This window comes from Podarcis filfolensis, assembly GCF_964270895.1.
Source record: "Podarcis filfolensis genome assembly, chromosome: 1".
In the NCBI taxonomy this organism is placed as follows: domain Eukaryota; kingdom Metazoa; phylum Chordata; class Lepidosauria; order Squamata; family Lacertidae; genus Podarcis; species Podarcis filfolensis.
In genome coordinates, this window is record NC_139604.1 from 8,522,712 (window position 1) to 8,546,853 (window position 24,142).

A 24,142-nucleotide genomic window follows, 5' to 3' on the forward strand; every position below is an offset into this window, starting at 1 on the left:
TACCCAGCATGAGTTTGACCAGACTGCAGGAAGACAGGAAGACTGGAGTGCCTGGAACAGGTGAGGCTGCAGGTCCCTTATTTTGGCTGCTGGTCCCTTATTTTCAAGGCTGCTGGTCCCTTATTTTTAAATCTGCAAGTTGACAGCTATGAAGCAAAGGTGTCCTCAGTGGTCAAGGGAGGGGTTTGGGGGTTTTTTTACCAGCTGTGACTAATACTCCAGCTATGGCCGTTCTTGGACAGGGCTAGGATGGAGGGAAGAAAAGATAATTCCCTCGGTAGAATTACAGATTTGGAGTAGGACACTTAACTACTGGCTTCACCTAAACTCAAATCCTCCTGGTCCAATATCCCTAGTGCTGCAAGACTGTCACAAGAGCACCTGGACTAACATTGTCTATCAAAAACTTTACTCTTGTGGTTTATCACCACAACAGCTACTCACTTTGGGTTTTAGTAAAGCAAACAGTCTAATTTGTCAGTGCCTAAATGATATTAGGGACGTGGGTGGCGCTGTGGGTTAAACTACAGAGCCTAGGGCTTGCCGATCAGAAGGTCGGCGGTTCGAATCCCCACAACTGGGTGAGCTCCCGTTGTTCGGTCCCAGCTCCTGCCAACCTAGCAGTTCGAAAGCACGTCAAAGTGCTTCTCTGGCGGGAAGGTAAACGGCGCTTCCATGTGCTGCTTAGTCATGCTGGCCACATGACCCGGAAGCTGTACGCCGGCTCCCTCGGCCTATAGCGCAAGATGAGCGTGCAACCCCAGAGTCGGTCACAACTGGACCTAATGGTCAGGGGTCCCTTTACCTTTTTAAATGATATCAAGCGTCAGAACAACTTGGCCACAATAAGGAAATTTTGCCCTTGGTATGACTATTTTCTACCTACTCATTTCGACTCTCTGGCACCCTATCTGCATAACCTAGCAATTCTAAAATATAGGCGCACTTTTCCTCTCGCAAGATTGAATGCATTGCCCTCGGTGGTACTCGAGGGACGATTCCAACAGATTCCACACGAAAAACACTTATGTCCCTGTGGAGATGGCAGTACCAAATTGGTGGTGCATGCCCTTCAGGCATAAAGACTTGAGGAATGAGATTATCACCCCTCTTTTATTGTCCATTCCGGGTCGCCCAGCCACTGCCACTGTGTTTTCTCTTGGCAGAACAAGATGAGCAGGTGACAGCAAAGGTTGCAAGGTTTTTAGCTGGGGCAATCAGAATAAGATCCACTATTTGACTATTGATTCGAAACCATAAAATGTATTTTATATAATTGACTTTTTATTTCTATTCTTAGTATATCGTACTGTTGTTTTATTGCTATGGCCAATGGCTGATGCAAATAAAGATTCATTCATTCATAATGGGAGTGAACCACCAACACCATCACCCTCCAACCGTCAGAGGTGATGAGAGATATGGTCCAAGAACATCTGGAGGACACCGGGTTGGGGAAGTTTGACTTAGACATTGACTCCAGTCCTTCCTTTTCTCACTTCCTGCTAGACTCTATTCCCTATCAGATTCAATGCACATGAAAAGTCGGGAAGAAAGTCCAACACCGTCGCATTTTATTTCAAAAGCGGGTGATTATTTAGAAGGAAGAACTAAATGGGCTAACTTTCTCCAAGGCACTTGGGAAGCTATTTTAAATCATTATGATAGAAGCTCAGCTAGAATGTATATCAACAGATTAGGAAATGTACTAAAAAAAAAATTAAAAATTCAAGATGATGCCAGCGTGATTAATGAACAGAGGCAAGGAAGCTATAAAAAGCAGAAAGGCTGACTGCAGAAAATGGAAGCCTTCCCCAATTGAGAATAGAGAGCAGCACAAACTCTGCCAAAACTCTGTATGTTGATGAGTACAAAAAAAGAAAGAATTTGGAGCCACATATTGCTAAAAACATTAAGACCAACAGGAAGAAATCTTTAGAATATATCAGGGGGAAGCTGGACAGGATGGTGGTTCGATCGTTAGATGACAAAGGAGTGAAAAGAGTTCTAAAGGATGAGAGGGATATTTCAGAGTATCCAAATTAATTATTTGTATCTGACTTCGTTAGGGAAGATGTAGAAAAGATACCGTGCTTGAACTGGTATCATGACAGTTGTCGGAAACAGTGGAGGGCGGGAAGAGTGCTAAGGGTTTCGCACAAACATCTGGCCGGCCATTGTGAGAATAGTATGTTGTACAAGATGGCGCACCAGGATTTTATTATTGTCTGAATTTAACAGGAGAATGAAGTCCAATAAAGTTGGCTAGAGTTGAAGTTTCTTGAAAATTAACAAGTCTCGAGGTCCAGTTTGCACAGACGCAATAGTTCTTAAAGGAAAAAGTAAAAGAAACTGCTGATTGTCTAACAAAATATGCAACTTGTTGCAAAAGTCCGTCTCTATACCAGGGAATTGGAAAGTAGACAACCTAAAGATGGGATTTAGGAGGGGATCCAAACAATCACTGTCCAGTTAGCTAATCTTCAGTTCTGGATAAAGTGAGAGGAAGCATTAAGGTTAGAATTATTAAGCGTATAGAAAGCTAACAAAAGCTTAAGAATGAAAGATGTCTTGGAAAAGATGTTCTAGACAGTGGTACCTCGGGTTACATATGCTTCAGGTTACAGACTCTGCTAACCCAGAAATAGTGCTTCAGGTTAAGAACTTTGCTTTAGGATGAGAACAGAAATCGCGCGGTGGTGGCAGCTGGAGGCCCCATTAGCTAAAGTGGTGCTTCAGGTTAAGAACAGTTTCAGGTTAAGAACAGACCTCTGGAATGAATTAAGTACTTAACCCGAGGTACCACTGTATAGCTTTCATAAACCATTTTTTCTCCCCCAACTGAGAGTCCTGAAAAAACAGCTCATCATAAATTAAGGTTCCAAATATGTGAACAATCATCTACTGCAGAACACAAATTAAGGGACGTAAGCAATACCTAAACTTTGCACATGGATCACAAGTAATGCTAAACCATGGTTTATCAATACAAGGATGTGCCACAGCGAGACTTGGGAACATGTGCTCGTTCCTTCCCCCGGTTGCATGGTCACATGAAGAGAAGATTGGAAACTCCCACAGTTAACACTACAACCAAACCCTGAAATGTGGCAAATCTTATCTATGGTTATTAAAACTAAGGTAAATATAAGAACCCCGGTCCAGTCAAAGCTGACTATGGGGTTGCAGTGCTCATCTCGCTTTCAGGCCGAGGGAGCCAGTGTTTGTCCACAAACAGCTTTCTGGGTCATGTGGCCAGCATGACTAAACTGCTTCTGGCGCAATGGGACACTGTGACGAGTGCCAGAGCACATGGAAACGCCATTTACCTTCCTGCCACTAAGACAGCTTAGGGAAGTATGGTTTCTGTTAATCATAGCTAAGATTCACCGCAATTTGTCCAGTTAACTGTGGTTAGCTTATGAGTTACATCCAACTTTACACTCCTGAGAATTCAACTTTTTCTGGTGTTCATGCAACAAATGATAACACCATCAGATTCTCTAAAAGAACAGACATCCAGGAAAAAAAGGAACATAATTTGGCAACCAGTGTGGTCTTAGGAAGTGGAAAAGATCACTGTGTTAACCTGCTGGAACGTGAAGCCTTCCCGACACGCATTAGTCCTTTTGATGGGAGCTATTGGTTTAAAATCTCAATATACATGTGTTTTAGAAAATTAAAATAGAAAATAGCAAAGGTTTCTTTCTTTTGGTCCACTTTGCTAATTAATATGTCAAAGCTCGTAAAGGAGGACTCATCAGCTTTTCTCCAGTACTGTATCATTTTAAAGAGCTGTGTCAGCAGAGAGCTCAGCAGACAGTCAATACATATTAAGAGAGTCACAAGCATTAAATCAAAAGGAAAAAGGAAAAGAAAGAAAGAGGGAGCCATATGAAAAATGAAAATAAAGCAAATAGCTGTGAGGCTAATGGAATACCATTTGTGACTTTGCATAAACGAGGGGAAAGGGCAGCATTTGCCCAACATAAACAATAACCTGTACATAAATCCTTCTTACCAATTCCATTATAAGTACTATAACACACAACAGTTAGTTGCACATTTATAACAGCTCAAATTAAGAGAGGCATCTCGTGAGTTTTTGTGGCAAATACACTACAGCACTAACCACTCATGTAAACACAGCTTGCTGGAATATGGTATTTTGCAGCAATTGTGGCTCAGTAACCTTGCCACCATCCCAACATTACACCACATACCCCAAAGGGCTTATTACTTTTCCACTTTGCCTCCCGCACCCTTGAAAGTATTGTCTAGAAATGTTGCAGATTGGACAGGGGGAAATATTCACCTCCAGGTCTCTTCTTCGGCTTGCTGCCCCCATTTAAGACTCCCTGCTTCCAGTTCACTGTGGGTTCAATAGTAAACTGTCTAGCCAGATGAAAGCGTCTAGTAAATATTATTAGGAATTATTTGCACCAGGCGGCTGCTTTGGGGAAGATGAGAGTGCGGTGCCATTCCACTCTCCTCTATTCAACCTAGTCTTTCTGAGATCTTCATGAATGGTAAGAACTGGTGCCTAAGTTGGCTTGTTTGCCTCTTCTTTCTCACCCCTTTTTCCTTTGGTGTCATCTTAGGCCTCCAGGCAAGAACAGTATTTGTGCTGTTTGTTGGTTAAAACTTAAATTAACATTGAATGTTGGATCTTCCTGTTTATATCAACACAACAACAGCGCCAATGCAAATTAAAATAACTGCAGGATGGAAGGGGAAAATGGGGGGGGAGGAGTAGGTCAGCACTCAAAGATTTGGCCATATAAGTATGCTATATAGGTTGGTAAGCTAAAAAGCAGAGCCATCACCTTGCCAACAAAGGCCCGTATAGTTAAAGCTATGGTTTCCCCAGTAGTGATGTACAGAAGTGAGAGCTGGACCATCAAGAAGGCTGATCGCTGAAGAATTGATGCTTTTGAATTCTGGTGCTGGAGGAGACTCTTGAGAGTCCCATGGACTGCAAGAAGATCAAACCTATCCATTCTGAAGGAAATCAGCCCTGAGTGCTCACTGGAAGGACAGATCCTGAAGCTGAGACTCCAGTACTTTGGCCACCTCATGAGAAGAGAAGACTCCCTGGAAAAGACCCTGATGTTGGGAAAGATGGAGGGCACAAGGAGAAGGGGACGACAGAGGACAAGATGGTTGGGCAGTGTTCTCGAAGCTACGAACATGAGTTTGACCAAGCTGCGGGAGGCAATGGAAGACAGGAGTGCCTGGCATGCTCTGGTCCATGGGGTCACGAAGAGTCGGACACGAATAAACGACTCAACAACAACAAGAACGCTAAAATCTGCAATCCACAATATGCAGCTAGTTCACGCATACTGAGTAAGGACCTGCCCAGTCTACACTAATGGGTTGTCAAGATGGTGTTTACTTTTCTAATGCTGAAAAAATGATGCGTTTGGCAACCAATGCCTAAGTCACTGCCTGTAAATTTTTGTTCTGTTTCCTGGAACAAGGGAATGCAGACAGTGGTCTCTGTCCAAAAGGAAAACAACAACATGGCAGTACCACACTATGTATGTACCCGCCTGCAACAGTGCATTGCCTGCAGCTGGAGGAGGAATGTATTCTCTCTCCCCCCCCCCCAAATAATCTCTGCTCTATGGAGTGCAATCTCAGTTACAGGGCAGAGGCTTTAAGCGAAGAGAGCACAGCTTTCTGTTGGCTATAGTTCCATTGGCTATAGCAGTTTCCCAAACTAGGTTCTCCAGCAACTCTCATTATCCCTAGCTAGCAGGACCAGTGGGTCAGTCCAAAAACAGCTAAAGACTCAAGTTTGGGAAACCCTGGGCTATTGTATCCGTTTGGGTAGTATGGGTAAGTAAAGTAGATTCTGTAATATATTGGGGGGGCACAAATTAAAAGCACTGTGGATTGCATTTAGCAACTAATACATGTTTCAGTTGTAAATACTGCCACTGGCAGGTGTCTGGAAATCCATATGGTTCTTAAAAGGAACACATTTGCTTTCCATTTCTATAAATGTACCCCCCCCCCAAAAAAAAAGGTGTGACAAGAAATTCTGGGTTATGTTAAGTTGTAATTTTTTCTCATGGGTGTAAGGGCCAAATTTTTGTGGATAGCCTTGAGCACGTCATACTAAATGCCAGGAGAAACTGGTAGAGACAGTAAGAATTTTATCATAAAAATGTGGATATGTTTGGAACCGAGGGCTGTCAACCCCATCAATAGTTTTAGTGAAATTATGTACAACAACAAGCAGGAACAGCAGCTCCCTAGAGCTGTGCATGTATGGATAAATAAATAAAGAGGAGATAGAAGGCCCATCACAAAACATTATAAAACCTACAGCTGGTCCAAGAAGACCAGCTGTAATCTGATGGCTGTTTTTCAGAAACCCAGGGTTGCTGTCTTCCTAATTTGCTCTTGACACTTATGGATAGGGAAAAAAACCACCCACCCACACTTGGAGCTTGAAATGGTAGATTCTTGATTTTCTTAGCAACTCTTTGCCAACTTTTATGTCTGCAATGGGATTTGTTCCAATGTGGACTGACAGGAAGGGCTTATATTTTTCGTTGGCAAACTTAAGGCAGCTGCAATATTTGCAAGCCTCCTTCTGAGTAATAACAGGGCACACCTTTCCAAATGATGAGTCACTTCTTGGAAACTTTCTTGTATTCTCCTCAATGAAGAGAAAACAGAAATTTCAGGTGCAAGGAAAACAGAAGGTACCAGCTGAGAGAGAACCTCAGTTTCAAATAAATGAGAAAACCTCTTTAGTATGCAGGTGAAGGAAAGGATTGGTGGAGATGGGGAAGGGTGGAAGACAAGAAACATTAAAGGGGTATTGGCTGAGGAAATATGAGCAGCCTAAATGTCAAAAAGGCTGAATAGAAATGTCATGTATTTCCTAGAATTATTCACTATTTGTATATACTTTAATTCCGGGTGTGTGTGTGTGTGTGTGTGTGCGCGCGCGTCATTTTTAGGGCATATGAATGTGATAACACTATTTTTCTAACGCTTGCAAATCTTTTTAACTTATTCAAAATGACTAAGTGTCCCATACCCTTTTCAAACAGGGCATAGCTTCTGAAGATAAGTAGAAAAGGTACCAAAATATTTCTCTCTGACATTCTGTTTCTGAGGAAGTTAAGTAATTTTCTAAACTTGCATGGGAGAACTTAAAAATGATTCTTAGCTTGTGAGCTTCTTGCCTGATGCAATCAAGAGTAACTCTCACCGCGGGAATGCTTCCAGTATGAAGAAGGGATATATTTATTGTCCCTCCCCAGACCCCATGTTGCAGGACCAGTTTGAATCCAATAGATACTAAATACTTCGGAACAGAAAAGTAAGGGGAGTTGAGGAAAAAATATGGACTTTAATATTTTTCTCTGCATGATCCATGGATTCACATAAACAAGTGCATTCAGGCCAACTCAAATTATGAAGTAAGAAGTTTTCATTCAATTCACATTCCAAGATCTCCTGAAAAAACTTGCAGTTCCATTTAGTGAACAAGAAGACACACTTTAAAAAACCCCACACAACTCTACATTTCTATTTGGTGTGCTCTCTCATAATCAAGACAGCACAAGTAGCGTGTCCCAGAGGCATTCCACAATATATGAAGGGAGAAGATCCAAAATTCAGAACTAATACAAGACCTTTCAAATACTTCCCCTGGGCCTGCACAGAACAGCATTTAAAGCAAATTTAGTTTGTGTGAACTAGACAAGAACTCTGTGCAGCATAGTCAAGTCAAACCAAGAACCTCTTACCTAGTTTATGTTCAGTCAACAAGCAAACATTGCTTTCATCTGGCACTGAAGAAAATGGAGGAAAAAGAGAAACAGTTAACAGATATTGTCATGAATCAAACATTTATTTAACAGATACTCAGTTTCCCACCAGCGCTTAATCCTTTCTTAGCAAAACTTGTTAAGGTCCTGTTTTTGGTGCCCAAAACATGTATAAAACATTTTTCCTAGAAGCCAATGGAAGGTCTGTACTATTTATGTTATAGAAACGCCAAAGGAGTATACAAATTCATCATATGTTATAATCTACAAAAAGAAACACACAGGTCTTTTTCACAGATTTGGGAAGCATACAATGTTCAGTGTGCAAGAGAATTGTCTGCACTTGACTGATCCTGACACAAGTCCTTATCCATACATATTTGATACGCATGCTTGCTAAACTTCCCATTTTGAAACCTACACACCATCCAGATGTTTGAAGGTCACAGCTGACTTGTATGTTGACGCAGACCCACCATTTTGCCCCACATTTAACTTTCCCAATAAGCCCACTGTCTCTGGGCAGAACACTTAAATCTAGAGAAATGATAATTGTTCATAGTTCTCTTACCCAAGTTTCCTAGCTTACATCACAACTAATTTGTGTATGTTCTTTCAAAGGATTGCATGAATGAACTAGTCACCACTATTTACAACATTATTTTTATTTCTCAGGGGGGGAAACTATTGGATGCTAAGAGGTTCACTCCACACCCATTTGGCTTTAAGGTTATGATATTATTATAATTTAATATAAATGGAGACCCTGCCAAAAGAGGCATGAGAGAGCCAGTGTGGTGTAGTGGTTCAGAGCGATAGACTCGTAATCTTGGGAACTAGACAAGAACCAGATTACATTCACCAGATTACGAGTCTACCACTCTTAACCACTACACCACACTGGCTATAAACTGCTAACAGATGCTATGTCTAGGTGGACATGTCTCATCGCTTCTCTGGAAGTGCTGCCTTGCCTGGGCAAAGAGTGCTGGACCCAATTCCCAGGGGTGGGGCCAACCACCTGCAGGGGTGGGGCGAGCCAGGGCAGGATGCTCCGTAGGGCCTCCAAAGAGTCTGCTTGCCTCCTCCCACTCAGCCGCCCTACAGCGGGGGGGGGGGGGGAGGCAGCGAGCGGACCATTTAAGCAGCGTGGAGCCTGCGTGCGCCCAAGCAACCACATCTCTCCCAGGAGAGACATGTGGCTCGGGCGCGCATCAGGCCCCGCAGTGCGTGGAGCCAGGCATTTTGTCACCCCCCTCAGTGGTGACACCCAGGGTGGCCCGCCCGCACTGTACCCTGCTTCCTCCACCCCTGCCAACTCCCCCTCTGAATCCTGTTGGGTCCCTCCAGGCTGAACCCCAGTGCTCTCCCTAGACTCCAACAGTGCTCTCTCCCCCACAGGAGGGGAGAGGAGCAAGTAGGATTCCTGCCTCAACACTAGAGCCAGATATGTTCAAAGGGAAGGAAGGGCTAAGAGAACCTAAGCTTAGATGAGCTATAATATAAACAGATTTAGACAAGCTACGGCACAATGAAAAATAACTAGCACCCCCACTAAAAACCTCCTTGAAAAAGTCACAAGTATTCTATCTGTAGAAAGCTGAACCGAAACCATCTAAAAAGCAGATTAATCAGTCAAGGTCCTGTTTCCAAATACAAACACTTCTTGCATGCTTTTAAGGATCTAAATAAATTACTTTCCCTGATCTGAACATATTTGCAGGCAGGGGGAAAATCTGATGCTAGCTCTCCAGATGGATATTATCCTTACACAGCCCTTTCAGCATAATAAAGATATAGCACCATCAATTAATTTTAAGTCAATGATTGTGCCAATAACATGACTCCAGCAGCTCTTATTTATCCACCGCAGCCTTTCCTCATTTAGGGATGGCTGCATATTACTCACAGAAAACATGTCAAATTCTGGCTCGAAACCATCCTTTTACATAATTTTTTTAAAGCTGTTTTGTTTTTGAGTGGGAACTCTTTTTAGCGTAAGTGGACATTCTTCATCTCTAATGTAATGGACTGACTTTACAGTTATACATTAAAAGTAAGTATTTATAAACCTAGGATAACTTCCAAACTACACTGCAATCATCTTTAAATACTTAAGAAATAGATTTCGATGTTAAATGTGGGAAACAACGAGGAACGGAAGTTTATGTAGCCTATTCTCAAAAAATCAAGCTAGGCGTGGTAAAAAGAAAGGAAAAATGCGTTATACCCTGTGTGTGTGTGCCAGTTTGTAAGACTCTCTTAAGATACTTCTAAGATACTTATGGGGACGCGGGTGGTGCTGTGGGTTAAACCACAGAGCCTAGGACTTGCCGATCAGAAGGTCAGCGGTTCGAATCCCCGCGACGGGGCGAGCTCCCGTTGCTCGGTCCCAGCTCCTGCCAACCTAGCAGTTTGAAAGCACGTCAAAGTGCCAGTAGATAAATATGTACCACTTCGGCGGGAAGGTAAACGGCGTTTCCGTGCACTGCTCTGGTTCACCAGAAGCGGCTTGGTCATGCTGACCACATGACCCGGAAGTTGTACGCTGGCTCCCTCGGCCAATAAAGCGAGATGAGCGCTGCAACCCCAGAGTCGGCCACGACTGGACTTAATGGTCAGGGGTCCCTTTACCTTTACTAAGATACTTCTATGCAGCTGACAGTATATTCAGAAACATACTATTACTTCTGCATTACTTAGTTAATGAAAACACTTATCAGTGCTAGGGCACAGACTGGTTCTATACATTTATAGGCCTGAATCAGATGTCATGCTAAATTATGAACTAGAGCAAGAACATCATATGCTTACCTTTCACCTCTCGTCCTCTTCCAAGCATGGAATGAGACTGAAAGCTTCTGTCCCCTGCTTAGAACTACAGCCAGGGCCATCTTTAGCATACGCACCACCGGGGTGCAAAGATCCGCCCAGCGCCCCCCAAATTTAGTTTAGCCCCCAAATTAACTTTTATTATGCTTATGTCAGACACCACGCTTATGCCTTATCTCTCGTTTACAAAAGAAGGGAGGAAAAAGAAACAAAAGTGTCCTGCTGCGGGCAGGCTCCAGGAGGGGTTGGCGAGGCTTCGGCACCCAGCACCAGCCAGCAGGCAGGACGGCAGGCAGCAACAACAGCAGCAGCACGGCCAGGGCTACCCTCTGAGCCTCCCCATCCATGCCGAGCTGCAGGCAGGTCCGGCGTGGCAATCCAAGCCGGCAGGCACCTGAGAGGGGTGCACAGAGCTCAAGGGGGTGGGCAGGTGCCAGGGGGGCGCTATGTTTGGGAGGCCGGGGGGAGGCTGGAGAACCGGATCCAGGCCTCCCCCTCGGCCAGCGAGCAGGTCGGTCAGGGGCAAGGTGGCAGGTTGTGAGCAGGTCCCCCAAAAGTGGCAGGGCAGAGGTTGGGCAGAAAGGGGGCGATCCTGGAGAGTCCGAGTTGCCCGGCAGCCTCCTGGCGGCCAGTTGCCAGCAGGCATCTCCAAAGCTGGCAGGTCCTGCTTAATGGTTTCGGTTTGAATTGGCGACTGAATAATGGAGAGACCTCCTTATGTGGAGATCTGAAGACCTATGGATTACAAATCTGATTAAAGTGGAAGCTGGAGCTTTTGTGACAATTGGACTTTTGGACCCTACTTTTAAGTATGGAGGTCTGGCTGGAAGAAACATGGACCTTATTGGGACAGAGCTGCTCCGAGATCTGGTGTTTAATACTAAGGACTATCAAAAAAACCGGCAGAGAGGAACTGAGAGAGAATTAAGAGCCTCGGACGTGAGGTCTCCAGGCTGATAGAAGATTAAGACTGATGGTCATTTGTTGGGGATCGAAACCGGGAAAGGGGGTGGTGGGGTTTGGGAATCCAAAGGGTGTACAATTATAATCTGTTTTATTTTTTGTTTGGTTATTAATATGAAAATTGGGAAATTCGTGGAAGGGAATTTGGGTCGACTTTAGAAAAAGGTTTGTGTATTGAGGTACAAATATTGATGTCTATAAGTTAAAATTGGTTTTTTCTAAAAATGAATTAAATATAAAAAGGTTAAAAATTGGGGATAGGAACTTGTTGAACTAACAATTTGAATTGGAATACAAGAAGGGGGGGTGTGGGGAAGTCAGGGAAATATGGTACTGAAAATATGGAATGGTAAATTTCATGTGTTTTTAATTTTTTCTTCTTCTTTTTTCTTTTTTGACTTTTTTGTATTGAATGTGAAAAATTTTAATAAATATTTCATTTAAAAAAATGGTTTCAGTTTGTTTGCCTCCAGCTCACACAGAATCCAGTCAAAAAGAAAAAAGGGGAGGGGAGTGCGGACACTGAGGGTGGGGGTAAGGAGGAGGGCGGTTTTTTTGTGAATGACAAGCGCCACCACTGGCACAGCGTGTCTTTGGTAAACAAGCGCACAAAGTCGAAAGTCCTTTTGCTTTTCTAGCTTGATCAAAATTATTTATTATTTCATAACAGGTAGATGGTATAGTTAAAGCTATGGTTTTCCCAGTATGGAGGTGAGAGCTGGACCATAAAGAAGGCTGATCGCCGAAGAATTGATGCTTTTGAATTATGGTGCTGGAGGAGACTCTTGAGAGTCCCATGGACTGCAAGAAGATCAAACCTCTCCATTCTGAAGGAAATCAGCCCTGAGTGCTCACTGGAAGGACAGATCCTGAAGCTGAGGCTCCAATACTTTGGCCACCTCATGAGAAGAGAAGACTCCCTGGAAAAGACCCTGATGTTGGGAAAGATGGAGGGCACAAGGAGAAGGGGACAACAGAGGACGAGATGGTTGGATAGTGTTCGCAAAGCTACCAGCATGAGTTTGGCCAAACTGCGGGAGGCAGTGGAAGACTGGAGTGCCTGGTGTGCTCTGGTCCATGGGGTCACAAAGAGTCGGACACGACTAAACGACCAAACAACAACAACAACAGGTAGTTAAGAGCTTAGGCGGCTGCAGTGGTGGGTGCCTGGCTCCCCCCAGAATTTGCTGCCTGGTTGCCCCGCACCCCCAGGTAAAGACGGCCCTGACTAGAGTCATGGGGGGAAAGGAAGTACACCCTCTTTGAATTCTGTGGTTTTACATCTCGGGACATAATAACAATACCCTGTTCCTTAGCAGGTCTTAACATTAGGTAAATACAAACTCAGCTGAATAATAATAATAAAATTTTATTTATATCCCGCCCTCCCCAGCCGAAGCCAGGCTCAGAGCGGCTAACAACATTAAAATATACAACATTCTAAACAACAACACATGACCTATTACCCCATGTCCTGATTTATTTAACAAAAATATATTAAAAGCCAAAATAGATAAGTCATGTGTGAAAAAGTAAGCACATAACTTGTAGAACAACCTTTAGCAGCAATAACTTGGAAGTGATCATTTTCTGTGCGACTTTTTCCCTCTCTCACATCGTTGTGGAGGAATTTTGGCCTGCTCTTCTTTACAACGTTGTTTCAGTTCATCGAGGTTTGCCGGCATTTGTTTATGCACACTAAACTATGGTTTAGTGCTATATGGATGAACCTGACTGTGCCTAGACAAAACACTGGGCCTATGCACTCCCTGGTCCCAGACAGGTGGAAGAAGTTCTGCGAAGCTCAGTTTCATTCATACTCAAACTCTGCTATCCATTACTTTTGCTCAATTCCAGCTTAGTTTCATGGCAGTGCAGTCCACCGGGATACATTTTCAAGAATGCACATGGGCTGTACAAACTATCGTTATCTTTGCGATGATGCAAATTGTTCCTCTCCATAGCGTTTTCACCTTTCCTAAGTAATTCATTGTTAATTAAGCCCACCCTAGCTTATTTTACACTTCTTCTTTTTTTGCTGCACCTACTTTCCCCACGCACTAAATGAAGCTGAATAATCCCCTTGTGATGAAATACTGTAAAACATTAATAAACTAAATCCTAATTGAACATTGTGGCATGCCATTATCAATTCTGCTCAGCTTCCGTGGCATAACCACCACTACTTTGTTATCAAAACTTCTCACGGAACAGAGTTTATGAAGGAATATAATCTCTCTTCTCGGCCTGAATCTTCAGCATCGCCAAGCCATTTATGGGTATTACAGAAAAGGGATTGATATTGTCTGTTACAGTCATACCTCGGGTTGAATGTGCTTCGGGCTGAGCGCGTTCGAGTTGCACTCTGCGACAGCCCGGAAGTAATGGAGCGCATTACTTCTGGGTTTCGCCGCTTGCGCATGCGCAGACACTCAAAATGAGGTCACGCGCATGCGCAGAAGCGTCGAAAAGTGACGCGCGCGTGCCAGATGTGCCATCACTGGTTATGTTTGCTTCTAGATGCGAACGGGGCTCCGGAACGGATCCTGTTCGCATCTAGAGGTACCACTGTATTCCAGTTCTTGGAGGGGTAGCTTCTAAGTTTAGATTTTTTTCTTACTTAAGAATTCCTGTTCTAGAGTAAATACTAATCAATATTAAACTTTGAAGGCAACAAGAGGGTTTACTAAATAAATAAATAAATGGTAAAGGATCTCTGGACGGTTAAGTCCAGTCAAACTTGACTATGGGGTGCAGCGCTCATCTCCGCTTTCAGGTTGAGCTGGCATTTGTACACAGCCAGCTTTTCTGGGCCAGCATAACTAAACCACTTCTGGTGCGCCATGACAGAAGCCAGAGCGCATGGAAACATTGTTTACCTTCCCGCCACAGCAGTACCTATTTTATCTACTTGCACTGGTATGCTTTTGAACTGCTAGGTTGGCAGAAGCTGGGACAGAGCAACGGGAGCTCACCCCGTCGTGCAGATTCGAACCGCTGACCTTCTGATCGGCAAGCCCAAGTAGCTCGGGGGTTTAGACCACAGTGCCACCTGTTCCCTTTAAAAAAATCAATTTAAAAACTCACTTATAATACCATTGCAATCTATACAATCACACTTCCCATCTTTCTAGCCCAAGGAACCATTAAACCAGCCCTCCCACCTCTTGCTTCCTCGCCTCCTTCCAAGTCAAATTAAACTTAGAAAAGTATCATTCCTCCTAATGGCAAACTCAGGGGCAGCCAAAAAGGAGGCAATGACAAACCAAGGGGTGTGTGGGTGTGTCAATATGCCTAAGGAAACCCTAATATGTGTGTGTGTGTGTGTGTGTGTGCGCGCGCGCGCCTTACCTAACAGGGCAAACTCCCTGAAGACTGAGCATGCTCAATAGTCATGGAATGCAGAGTGACAATTGTCCCAGAAAACACAGTGGAGGTAGTGCAATAACAGGCTTAGAGTGAAGGGCTGGCGGTCGCCCTGAACTCATTTTAGGAGGGAAGATACTGTTGGTGATCTCACTTGAATAATGCAAGTTGAGTCCAGAGAGAGAAAAATGCTGGACTCCCTCAAACCCTGGGTCCAAGTAGGTGCTAGAATTTAATTGAGGTTTGGGGTTGTTAAACAGGTTTAATAGCCAGACCCATGTGTATTAAGTCAGACCCTTGTGTGCATCAAGCTTTGAGCTGGACACTTTTAATCCTTTAATTAAGCCAAGTGTTAAAAGCTAATTAAGCAAGGCTAACTTCCATGTGAGGGACGCGGGTGGCGCTGTGGGTCAAACCACAGAGCCTAGGACTTGCCGATTGGAAGGTCGGTGGTTCGAATCCCCACGGCAGGTGAGTTCCCGTTGCTCGGTCCCTGCTCCTGCCAACCTAGCAGTTCGAAAACACAAAGTGCAAGTAGATAAATAGGTACCGCTCTGGCGGGAAGGTAAACGGCATTTCCATGCGCTGCTCTGGTTTCGCCAGAAGCGGCTTAGTCATGCTGGCCACATGACCCAGAAGCTGTACGCCGCCTCCCTCAGCCAATAAAGCGAGATGAGTGCCGCAACCCCAGAATCAGTCATGCTGGACCTAATGGTCAGGGGTCCCTTTACCTTTACCTTTTTAACTTCCATGTGAGGTGATAGGCTGAAGGACGGGCCACTGAAAAAGAACACAATGGATAGAAGGAGCCCAGTGTGAGACGGCAGATGAGTGGCGCCTTTCTTGCCGCGGATAAAGCAACGTGGGTTAGAAGCTTAGGGTCAGGAGTCACGTGAGCAGGAGATGCAAAACAGTAGGCAGAGCATGATGTTGGATCTCGGCTGGGATCCTAGGCTGCACCCATGGAGGAAACAAGACCTTCTTGGAGTGTTGGTGCTGCAAACTACTCCATCATAGGCAGGGCCGGATTTAGGTTTGATGAGGCCCTCAGCTACTGTAGGTAATGGGGCCCTTTATCTGTCCAGCTGTCCTTTGTCAACAACAAACTGACACCGTTTTTTTGTGTTAGATATATGCTATACAGTGGTACCTCGGGTTACATACGCTTCAGGTTACATACGCTTCAGGTTACAGACTCCGCTAACCCAGAAATAGTGCTTCAGGTTAAGAACTTTGCTTCAGGATGAGAACAGAAATTGTGCTCCAGCGGCGCGACAGCAGCAGGAGGCCCCATTAGCTAAAGTGGTGCTTCAGGTTAAGAGCAGTTTCAGGTTAAGAACGGACCTCCAGAACGAATTAAGTACTTAACCCGAGGTACCACTGTATTGTAATTTATGGACCTAATAGGTATCTAAAGCCATTTGCACACATTGCCATGCAACCAGTCCATGCAAAATGTAGGCACCCTATATATAAAGGTAAAGGTAAAGGTACCCCTGACCATTAGGTCCAGTCGTGGACGACTCTGGGGTTGCATGCTCATCTCGCTCTATAGGCCAAGGGAGCCAGTGTTTGTCCGCAGACAGCTTCCGGGTCATGTGACCAGCATGACTAAGCCGCTTCTGGAGAACCAGAGCAGCGCACGGAAACGCTGTTTACCTTCCCACCGGAGCGGTACCTATTTATCTACTTGCACTTGACGTGCTTTCAAACTACTAGGTTGGCAGGAGCAGGGACCGAGCAACGGGAGCTCACCCCGTCGCGGGGATTCGAACTGCCGACCTTCTGATCGGCAAGCCCTAGGCTCTGTGGTTTAGACCACAGCGCCACCTGCGTCCCTTGCGCTACATATAGAAATGAGCAAACCAGTGATATTTTAGGGAGCAGGCTAGCAGGCAGGGCCCATTACTTACATCATAGCAGTCTACACAACACAAAACACTGTTGTTGTATGTAGGTTTTATTTTACTTGTTTTTTATCTTATATTTTGGAAATGTACATCCAGTTTTTTCCCCTTTAAAATTTTTTGGAGGCCCCAAGAGACTGGGGCCCTAAGCTATAGCTTGTTTAGCTTATACAGTGGTACCTCGGGTTACATATGCTTCAGGTTACATACGCTACAGGTTACAGAAATAGTGCTTCAGGTTAAGAACTTTGCTTCAGGATGAGAACAGAAATCGTGCTCCGGCGGTGCGGCAGCAGCAGGAGGCCCCATTAGCTAAAGTGGTGCTTCAGGTTAAGAAGAGTTTCAGGTTAAGTACGGACCTCTGGAATGAATTAAGTACTTAAATCGAGGTACCACTGTACGTAAATCTGGCACTGATCATAGGTCTGGGTTGTATACATGTGTAAATAAACAATATATCACAAAGACATCATGGTCTATGCTGTGTCTCATTTTCCAAAAAGAAACACAGACCCTGGATAAGCACTGCTCAGAGATAGGGGATGGTGTGCAACAATACATTGTTGGTTCAATTTGACAAAAACAACAATATACATATAAGGAGAGAGGTTTTGTCTTATTTATAGGCTTTGCCCAGAACATGTTTATTCAACTGGGGGTTGGGGAGACACTCCAATAGCATTTCTCTCTCTCTCTTTTTGGGTCTTCACTCAAAAAAAGAATAGCAAGCACATTATGAGGAAAGTGTCTGGTTTGCTTTCCTATTCCTTCAAATTCTCTCCCTAATTGCTCAGCTGCTTATATCTAGTAGGGCATTGTTCCGTGGATGATGAATAAAAAAGAAATTTAATACCAGAATACTATTAACTGAGGATCAGTATGGTTCCATGTATGCTTTCAAAAGGATGTGCTAAGTTTAGAAAGCCACAAAAGTAAAATGGAAGGACCTCACTGAATTCACTCCCTGTTAAGTGTGCTTAGGATTGCAGACTAAAAAGAGGACCCCCAATTTTCAAGCACAGTCGCTTCAAAATAAGGGGTTGGGGGGCTTCCATGTGTCATGCCTTATCTTGAGAGAAGGCCTGAGAACAGCACTTATTTCCATGCCAACCATCAACGCAATAACACCAGGGTATGTTACAATAAAACACCAAATGCAGAGTAACAGCAGCAATGAAAATTAAATGTTAAAAACTTCTGAAGTAACACCTAGAGCAGGGGTCGGCAACCTAAAGCCCATGGGCCGGAACAGCCCAAGAGGCTTGTCTAACCAGCCCACAGCCCCCCTGCTGCCCCTTCTTACCGGCCCGGCCCGGCATGGGGACCAACTTCCGGGTTGGTGGTGCCTGTGTGCATGTGCACAGGTGCTCCTCTGACCCAGATGTGCGCCAGAAATAGCATGTGTGCACGTGTACGGGATGGAGAAGGGCCCATGCGCATGCGCACATGCTATTTCTGGCGCACTTCCGGGTCGGAGGAACACCGGAAATAGCGTGTGCGCACATGCGCATGGGCACTTCTCCGACCTGGAAGAGCGCGCATGCGCACATGCTCCAGACCATCCTCCGATGGACGGAGCATCGACCGGCCCATTCTCGGATAAGGTTGCCGGCCTCGGACCTAGAGCAATTTGAAAGGCCTCTTCTTTCGCTTGCCTGCATGGATAGAGAAGGGTTGTTTTTGTGGGAGTGAGGGCAGAATGTGTATCGAAAACCTCTGCCTTTTGTGTGCCTGCAATGCAGCATATTACACTGGGAAGAGGAAGAGTCACATCCACAACTCCACTCACTTTGGCCTCTGGTTCCCCTTGACCTTAGCAAGCTGCTTCCAGAAGGTCACCCATGAGGGAATGAGGTCCGTCAATTGAAGAACGTTTTCCCCCTGTTGCTGTTCTACAGAGACATGTCAAAGGCTCTCAGTACTTCTCCTTCCTTGCTGCCTTCATCATGGTTAGAAGCCATTGTCAGGAGTTCAGCCTACACTCAAGTAGGACTGTGGCAGAGACACATGCCTGACTGGCATGTTCCCTCCCTCCTGGTCGATCGTTCGGGAGCTTCAAAAGCTTTCTTCAGCCCGAACATCTCAGCGACCGATGCCAACCGACACCGGCACACTTAGAGATCCGCAGAGTTTGCGCAGTTGCGTAACAAACCTCAGCAAGTCAGCATTTTGGCTAATCTACTTTATTTACATATAAACACACACAGAACACTGCAACATGGCTCCCTCTCTCTCGAGCATGAGACAGCAAAGAGAAAAAGAACAAAGGACAATAGTCCCACTTCACGGAACACAGTAACACAAACATCCTGTCTCCGTCACTTCCCACTCTGTGGACTCAAAACATACACCGTCATGTAAAAGACAACAATCCCATGACTGCAATCATAGATCAGGAATTCTAATAACCATGTGGAATCAAAGTGTTGCAAATATGATTATTGGCCAGTCAGAGAAGAACCAGCACAAAAAGCATTTACAATGAAACAAATTAAAATATAAATTTAAAGGGGTGGAGTGAACCCTCCTACTTGTACAGTGGTACTTTGATTCTGAAACTAAATCCTTTCCGGAAGTCCATTCCAAAACCAAAGCGTTCCAAAACCAAGGCGCGCTTTCCCATAGAAAGTAATGCAAAATGGATTAATCCATTCCGGACTTTTAAAAACAACCCCTAAGACAGCAATTTAACATGGATTTTACTATCTAACGAGACCATTGGTCCATAAAATGAAAGCAATAAACAATGTACTGTACTATAAAATAAATAAAACAGTATTGTAGATGATAAAGATTTTTTAAAAAAATTTTCTTATCTGCACTGATGATAGTCATTGTTTAGATGGGGGGCTTTTATCCATTTCCACAGTCACACAATCAATCAATCAATGAATCAGTAGCTGAACTGGGATACACACAGTCACAAAAACAAATTAACTGAAAAAGCCTCAAAACAAAAATTGCTAAATAAATCGAAAAACAAAAGCACCAAAAATAAGCTCCAAATATCACCTCAGAACACTGCAATCAGAAATGAAGGGCTTGAATTACAATGGGGGCAGGTGCAAATTAGCAGCGCAACAGGAAACACAGGGGGACTCAAAACAGAACACGTTCGGCTTCCAGAAAGAAGTTCGAAAACCAGAACACCTACTTCTGGTTTTGCAGCATTCGGGTTCCAAGTTATTCGTGAACTGAGCTGTTCTAAAACCGAGGTACCACTGTAATTAAAAACTGTGTAGAGTCTCACCACAATGTATTTATGTAGTACCACAGCGAAACAGATTACCATATAACAACAGTCTGCTCGGGGAAATAATTTTCCTCCAGTGTATCCCATTATAAAATCCTCAGATGCTCTCTAAAAGAAATAGCACATTTGTACACTTGGTTGGTCAGAGGGAGGCAGCTCACTCTTACACCACTGATCACTGTTTGACAACCTAGTGATATGACTTGGGATCATGGTCTTAAAAACAGATATTAGAACAAACTTGATCCAATTACAACACTGATATAGCCCAAATAATTGTATCTCACAGCATCTGGGCAATCGAGGGTGGGATCAGTGTGTAAGGGAGAAGTAGGAAGTATGCAAACCTGTGAAGTGGTCTTATTCTGTGTTAAATAAGAACAGAGTGATAAAGACACACATACACACAGGTACAATGGGAGGGCATGGGGGTGGGAATGTAAACAGTGAGGTCAAAAGGCAAATGAAATGGTCTGTGACCATTATATATAAAGTTGGAGATAAGATGCCCATCCAAACATTGCTAATTTAATTAAAACATGGGCTGAAATAGGAAACCATTATCTCAATTCAAACCTAAACAGATAGAATCAAACATCACTCTAAGCTTATTATGCAGCAGTTTTAATGCTTGAGTCTCCCTATGAAAGTCCTTTGGAAGAGAATAGCAAGTTGCAATGGTAGAGTTTTCTTGGAAGACTGAAGGAATGAATGAATGAATCTTTATTTGTGTCAGCCATTGGCCGTAGCAATAAAACAGCAATACGATATACAAAGAATAGAAATAAAAAGTCAATTATATAAAATAAATTTTAGGGTTTTGAATCAATAGTCAAATAGTGGATCTTATTCTGATTGCCCCAGCTAAAAACCTTGTAACCTTTTCTGAGGACTCAACCTTTTCTGAGGACTGAAGTTTCTGAATGCCTCAGCCCAAAGCCCATTCACTATTCTAAATTACCATATTTTTGACTCAGAGTAGGGGAGATTTGGGGGGGGGGAGAGATTGCCCAGACTTGTTCAGCTTTTTTGGAGGGGGGGTGGTGGCCGAAAATCACAAACCCACAGGACTGCCACAGCCAATCGCACGCAGATCGACAAAGCCACCCATCATCTGCACGCTCACCAAAAGCCAGCACCAATCACCCGCCCAATTGCCGCAGTAGCCAATAGCCAGCAGACCTTGCCGCACCCACCAATCACCTACAAATACACCACCGGCAATCTCTTGCTCACAGCAGCCACCAATCGCCTGTCCCAACTCTCCACTATCTGTGTATAAGACAACCCCCAATTTTTAAACAAAAAAACCCCTCGTCTTATACACGGAAAAACACGGTACGTCACAGAATCATAGAATTGGAGAGTTGGAAGGGACTATGAGGGACCAAAAACAATGACAAACCTGGACAGCATCTTAAAAAGCAGAGACGTCACCTTGCCAACAAAGGTCCTTATAGTTAAAGCTATGGTTTTCCCAGTAGTGATGTATGGAAGTGAGAGCTGGACCATAAAGAAGGCTGATCGCAAAAGAATTGATGCTTTTGAATTCTCGTGCTGGAGGAGACTCTTGAGAGTCCCATGAACTGCAAGAAGATCAAACCGATCCATTCTTGAAGAAAGCAGCCCTGAGTGCTCACTGGAAGGACAGATCCTGAAGCTGAGGCTCCAGTACTTTGGCCACCTCATGAGAAGAGAAGACTCCCTGGAAAAGACCCTGATGTGGGGAAGATTGAGGGCACAAGGAGAAGGGGACGACAGAGGACGAGATGGTTGGACAGTGTTCTCGAAGCTACAAACATGAATCTGACCAAACTGCGGGAGGCAGTGGAAGACAGGAATGCCTAGCTGCTCTGGTCCATGGGGTCACGAAGAGTCGGACACGACTAAATGACTAAACAACAACAAAAAATTTTAAACAAAAAACTCCTCGTCTTATACAAGGAAAAGCAAGGTACGTCACAGAATCATAGAATTATAGAGTTGGAAGGGACTACGAGCGACCAACCCTCTGTGATGCAGGAATCTTTTGCCCAATGTGGGGCTGGAACCCCTAACCCTGAGATTAAGAGTCTCATGCTCTACCAGCTGAGCTATCCCTGTCGTACCCCCGCTCTCCGATTTGTCCGAGGCCTTGCAAGGTGCAAATGTACATGAGGTGTTGCATAATCGTGAGTTTTTAATTGGTGAAGCATGTTAAGTGCTCTGCAGTGGCAGCACAAATACTCAGCACTATACTGCTTGCTTTTGGTCCTATGCGGCAAGATGAAATCAGGTGAATATGTAAAAGGTAAAGGTAAAGGACTTCTGGACAGTTAAGTCCAATAAAAGGCGACTATGGGGTTGCGGCGCTCATCTCGCTTTCAGGCCAAGGGAGCTGGCATTTGTCCACTTTCCGGGTCATGTGGCCAGCATGACTAAACCGCTTGTGGCGCAACGGGGAACTGTGACGGAAACCAGAGTGCACGGAAACGCCATTTACCTTCCCGCCGGTGTGGTACCTATTTATCTACTTGCACTGGTGTGCTTTCGAACTGCTAGGTTGGCAGGAGAGAATGTTTTCTCTAAAAGTAGTACATGGATGATTCATCACTCTTGCCCTTGCAGATATGGAAGGAAAAGCTTCAGTCAGTTGCACGAGATCTCGCAAAAACACCCAAAAATCATATTCTTGCAAAAATGATCATACTGAGGCATTTTTATGGTGTGTTTTTTTTAATCATTAAATAAAATAAAAACCCATGTAGACCTTGGTTGGCTCTCCAATTAAAGGAAAGCACTATGTGGGTGAAAATCCTATTAGTCACTTACCAGTAGCAGCCAAATGTACAACAGTATTTTTCTGCTCATATGGCTCGCTAAAGTACATTAATCATGGACAACTTTGAGAAATGTTATTGAGAAATGTAGCGTTTGTTTTTTGTACAGCATGGCTCCCAATTCCTCTAACGAGCTGAATAAAACTTCACTTGGAAAGTAAAGATTAGGACAAAACAGGAGTTGAAAACTCATGTGCATGATGAAAAATTCACCCTTCAATGTAAGATTCAAATTACATCAGAAAATCATCCTTATAGTACACTCCCACAAACTCCCTATATATACACAACTGTCCTTTTTCTACATTAACACTGCCAGACATTTTGTCTTGAGCAGCTGTTCAGCAACACTGGTATATGTTAATATCACTCAATTCCTTATTTAACTTATACCAAGGAGAGCTAACAGGGCTTTCGTGTTTTTAACACATTTTCCGCGGCTGTAGTTCTTTCGGATCACTTGTGCAAGGCCGAAGGAGGCATTGTGTAAATAGGTTTGTGGAAAACAGCTAAGTGATGCTGATATAAATAATAAAATACTAAGCTTTTTAAAAATGGTATCCGTCTTCTGTTACAAGTTAGGAGGGGAAAAAATCGTTTTGTCATGCAGCTGGCGAAGAACACTGCTGTACACGTGACCAGTTAATGCATTTTAGTGCATAATGTGGCAATTATTGTCTATACAACTATCCTATTGTGCATGAATAGGAAGTGGCATCATCTTTACAATAAATTGTACGGTAATTAGCCATTTCCCCTCATTTCCTTTCTGAACTCCGATAACACCGAGATATATCATCTGTCTTGCTTATTTGCAAAAGTAAGAACAAACCATCTGTACTGCCACTGTTCTAAATTAGATGGACTGTAATTTTCAGGTCTGTAAAGCAAAGGCTAGGAGGTCAAACCTTGGAATTGTTTGCTGAGGGTCATATTGTATTTAATTTAGGTGCCCTAAGACATTCCGTACATAAAGAAAAACGTGGCAGCTAAACTATTGCCCAGTTTAGAAGCAGAGAAAATACAGTCAACATAATCCAGTTATATAGAGTTTGTTTAAATATATATATATATATATATTAAAAATCATGCAACCAGTCACAGAGGGATGGATACTGATTTAGCCACCTGCCACTCTTTCATCCTTTCTGCAGCCCCTCTCAGGTCACTGGCTTCTGAACCACAGCCACATTTGCATATTCCAAA

At 43.9% G+C, this 24,142-nt stretch overlaps 1 protein-coding gene across 2 annotated transcripts in view; it reads right to left on the reverse strand.

Moving 5' to 3' along the window:
• Window positions 1–24,142, reverse strand: part of PARD3B (par-3 family cell polarity regulator beta) — a 624,466-nt gene that overhangs the window by 321,453 nt on the left and 278,871 nt on the right. The window contains exon 16 of one of the 2 annotated variants that reach the window (XM_083626663.1): window positions 7,776–7,820. The exons of the other annotated variant lie outside the window; for it this stretch is intronic. Within the exon in view, the coding sequence (XP_083482789.1) occupies window positions 7,776–7,820 (45 nt within the window). The remainder of the gene's footprint in view (window positions 1–7,775; window positions 7,821–24,142) is intronic. 2 annotated transcript variants of the gene reach the window in all.